Consider the following 4,160-nt stretch of genomic DNA (forward strand, 5'->3'; position numbering starts at 1 on the left):
AGCAACATGGAGGCTGTTGCCAAGGCAAAGGTGAGTGATCAGTTTGCCTTTCATTCATCTCAAACACTACATGAACTGTAACTAATGAATCTATCAGTAGCTTGATACTTGAAATACATGACATACGTCACAATTTCTTGCTGTAGGGCAACTTGGAGAAAATGTGCAGAACTCTGGAGGACCAGCTGAGTGAGCTCAAGGCCAAAAATGATGAGAATGTTCGCCAACTGAATGACATTAATGCACAGAGGGCAAGACTTCAGACAGAGAATGGTAAATGACCTGCAATGGAAACCAGTCTGTTGGTGGGTTCATCATGTTTCATACAATTTAATATATATTTTGTTCATCAGGTGAGTTTTCTCGCCAGCTTGAGGAGAAGGAAGCGCTTGTTTCCCAGCTGACCAGGGGCAAGCAGGCCTTCACCCAGCAGATTGAGGAGCTTAAGAGGCACCTTGAGGAGGAAGTGAAGGTATTACAATAACCATTCGTGCCACAGAAGTTTAAATCCAAAACTAAATAGAATATAAGAGCATGCTCCTGGAATTCTCTACAGGCAAAGAATGCCCTGGCTCATGGTGTTCAGTCAGCCCGCCATGACTGTGATCTGCTCAGAGAGCAGTATGAGGAGGAGCAGGAGGCCAAGGCTGAGCTGCAGAGAGGAATGTCCAAGGCCAACAGTGAGGTGGCTCAGTGGAGAAGCAAATATGAGACTGATGCTATTCAGCGCACTGAGGAGCTGGAGGAGTCCAAGTAAATAAAACCATTCTTCTTTTTCATAACAGATAAATATCCACTTTAATCTGTTTGTTTTGTGCTCATCGTTGTTTTTGTGACGGTATTACTGTGTAAGCAAAGATAACTCTTTGTTCACCACAGGAAAAAGCTTGCCCAGCGCCTGCAGGAGGCTGAGGAATCCATTGAGGCTGTGAACTCCAAGTGTGCCTCTTTGGAGAAGACCAAGCAGAGACTGCAGGGTGAGGTGGAGGACCTCATGATTGATGTGGAGAGAGCTAACGCTCTGGCTGCCAACCTTGACAAGAAGCAGAGGAACTTTGACAAGGTAACAGGAAATCAAGACTCCAATGGTGCAGATGAAACTATTTTTTCTTAGTACTTAGTCAATGGTACTCTTCTATATATTTCTAGGTCCTGGCAGAATGGAAGCAAAAGTATGAGGAGGGCCAGTCAGAGCTGGAGGGAGCCCAGAAGGAGGCTCGTTCTCTCAGCACTGAGATGTTCAAGATGAAGAACTCCTATGAGGAGACTCTGGATCACCTGGAGACCATGAAGAGAGAGAACAAGAACCTGCAGCGTATGTTAACTTTTACTACATAAAAAATGAAACTAATAACATACCAGCTCTGATACTGATATACACTTGTTCCAAGAACTGTAAATTGGTTTGTTTGGCATTGTTTTCCTGTAGAGGAGATCTCAGATCTGACTGAGCAGATTGGTGAGACTGGAAAGACCATCCATGAGCTGGAAAAAGCCAAGAAGACTGTGGAGACTGAGAAGTCTGAAATTCAGACAGCTTTAGAGGAAGCTGAGGTAATGCATTTTTAAAATGTAATTTTTTGTTTTGTTTTACTGAATTAAGTCAAATCAAATACCAGGACCATTCAGACTAATTTAAGGTGATTTTTAATGACAATTGTTTAAATTATCCAAAGGGCACCCTGGAGCATGAGGAGGCCAAGATTCTCCGTGTTCAGCTTGAGCTGAACCAGGTCAAAAGTGAGGTTGACAGGAAGCTGGCAGAGAAGGACGAGGAGATGGAGCAGATCAAGAGGAACAGCCAGAGGGTGATTGACTCCATGCAGAGCACTCTAGATGCTGAGGTTAGGAGCAGGAATGATGCCCTGAGAGTCAAGAAGAAGATGGAGGGAGACCTGAATGAGATGGAGATTCAGCTGAGCCATGCCAACAGGCAGGCTGCTGAGGCCCAGAAACAACTGAGGAACGTCCAGGGACAGCTCAAGGTAAGTTTTGTGTCATCATTTAGCTAGAATGTCATGTATTTAAAGTATTAAAAAGACGTAGAATAAAACAAACGATTTCTTGCTTTGTTGCTTTTTGTTGTCAGGATGCCCAACTGCACCTTGATGATGCTCTCAGAGGACAGGAAGACATGAAGGAACAGGTTGCCATGGTGGAGCGCAGAAATGGTCTGATGTTGGCTGAGATTGAGGAGCTGAGAGCTGCTCTGGAACAGACTGAGAGAGGACGCAAAGTGGCTGAGCAGGAGCTGGTTGATGCTAGTGAGCGTGTCGGCCTGCTTCACTCTCAGGTTTGTTATTAATTCACAAGATAATAGTATAAAAACACATAATTCATAACATGCTAAACACAACTTTTCTTTAACATTCAGAACACCAGCCTTCTGAACACCAAGAAGAAGCTGGAGTCTGACCTTGTCCAGGTCCAGGGTGAGGTGGATGATGCTGTTCAGGAAGCAAGAAATGCTGAAGACAAAGCCAAAAAGGCTATCACTGATGTGAGTTTACAACTTCCCTTATTTTATTTTAGAAATCATTTCTTATTTTTTATTCAAATTAATTTTCAAATACATTTGAACTGTTTCAGGCTGCCATGATGGCTGAGGAACTGAAGAAGGAGCAGGACACCAGCGCTCACCTGGAGAGGATGAAGAAGAACCTGGAGGTCACAGTCAAGGACCTGCAGCACCGTCTGGATGAGGCTGAGAACCTGGCCATGAAGGGTGGCAAGAAGCAGCTCCAGAAACTGGAGTCCAGGGTATGAACTATGTACACAAACACTCACAAAAGGTCATTTTGGAATTGCATCATATTTTCACTATGTGGAATGAATTCAGTTTCCATTCCTTTGTACTTAAATATATGCATATAATATTATTCACACTTTGCTCTCACAGTCCAAAAACATGTTGAGGTTAATTGGTGATTCTAAATTGTCTATAGGTGTGAATGTGAGTGTGCTTGGTTGTCTGTCTCTAAGTGTAGCCCTGTGATAGACTGATGACCTGTCCAGGGTGTCCTCTGCCTTCACCCTGAGTCAGCTGAGATAGGCTCCAGCCCTCCTGCAACCCTAGTAAGGATTAAGCGGTGAATAGATAATGGATGGATGGACTATTCATACTGTTCATCCTCACTTTACAGGTGCGTGAGCTTGAAGCTGAAGTTGAAGCTGAGCAGAGACGTGGAGCTGATGCTGTCAAAGGAGTGCGCAAATATGAGAGGAGAGTGAAGGAGCTGACCTACCAGGTAACACTTACTGAAAAAAATGCCTTGGCTTGACTTCGATTCTTTGCGCTTTATCCCTTAACGTATATTCCATAATCTCAATAGACTGAGGAAGACAAGAAGAACATCAACAGACTTCAGGATCTGGTGGACAAGCTTCAGCTCAAAGTGAAGGGTTACAAGAGACAGTCTGAGGAGGCTGTAAGTTAGACACCTTCTGTGACATAGCATTTTTAATGAATTCAGTCTTGTATCGCAACTATGTCAGTATAACCCTGCATCTTTCACAGGAGGAGCAGGCCAACACCCACATGTCCAGGCTCAGAAAGGTTCAGCATGAGCTGGAGGAAGCTCAGGAGCGCGCTGACATCGCTGAGTCCCAGGTCAACAAGCTGAGAGCCAAGAGCCGGGATGTTGGAAAGGTAACTTTGTTATTGGTATTTTGCATGATGGCAGCATTAGTTATATCTACATTAGAAGTCAGCAACAACTTGATTTCTAAGTTCTAAATTTGTATTTCTAATTGATTTTCCTTCTTTTTTTAGTCTGAGTCTGCTGAGTAAGAGTCATCATTCAGTTGAGGCCTTTCAACAGAGTTCATAAAATATGAACGAGTGGTTGGGGGCTCTGTAACATATCAATAAAGACAATATTCATCATCACTATCCTGAATCCTGTCAATTTATTTCTGATGACTAATTTATTTAGTGCAGAAAAAAACGTGGTCTAAAACAAAGTAGTGCAGTTAGCCATACATGCTGTGTTGCCTTATAGTAGAGTTTGGGAGCACTGTACCAATGTCAGTGTCTACTAATGTCTCTGTTTTCGTCTTTCTGAAATGTTGTGAAGTACAAAGCTGTAAAAATGTGATGGAAAAAAAACAACAACTCTTTGTCATGGTTTGAATAGAGGGGATAAAGCAAGAGCAACCAA

The 4,160-nt window shown here is 43.2% G+C and overlaps 1 protein-coding gene across 1 annotated transcript in view; it reads left to right on the forward strand.

Annotated features, from left to right (window-relative positions):
• The window catches only part of LOC103370563 (myosin-7-like), a 7,818-nt gene extending 3,926 nt beyond the window's left edge, over positions 1–3,892 (forward strand). The window contains exons 11-25 of the mRNA XM_008299662.1: positions 3–30; positions 147–273; positions 354–472; positions 557–753; positions 880–1,063; positions 1,150–1,315; positions 1,430–1,554; positions 1,677–1,985; positions 2,090–2,293; positions 2,375–2,500; positions 2,590–2,760; positions 3,144–3,248; positions 3,333–3,428; positions 3,518–3,649; positions 3,773–3,892. Coding sequence (XP_008297884.1) covers positions 3–30; positions 147–273; positions 354–472; positions 557–753; positions 880–1,063; positions 1,150–1,315; positions 1,430–1,554; positions 1,677–1,985; positions 2,090–2,293; positions 2,375–2,500; positions 2,590–2,760; positions 3,144–3,248; positions 3,333–3,428; positions 3,518–3,649; positions 3,773–3,790 — 2,107 coding nt within the window. The 3' untranslated portion in view covers positions 3,791–3,892. The remainder of the gene's footprint in view (positions 1–2; positions 31–146; positions 274–353; positions 473–556; positions 754–879; positions 1,064–1,149; positions 1,316–1,429; positions 1,555–1,676; positions 1,986–2,089; positions 2,294–2,374; positions 2,501–2,589; positions 2,761–3,143; positions 3,249–3,332; positions 3,429–3,517; positions 3,650–3,772) is intronic.
• Positions 3,893–4,160: the final 268 nt, after the last annotated feature.

Source organism: Stegastes partitus, unplaced genomic scaffold, assembly GCF_000690725.1.
Source record: "Stegastes partitus isolate 25-593 unplaced genomic scaffold, Stegastes_partitus-1.0.2 Scaffold1443, whole genome shotgun sequence".
Lineage (NCBI taxonomy): Eukaryota > Metazoa > Chordata > Actinopteri > Pomacentridae > Stegastes > Stegastes partitus.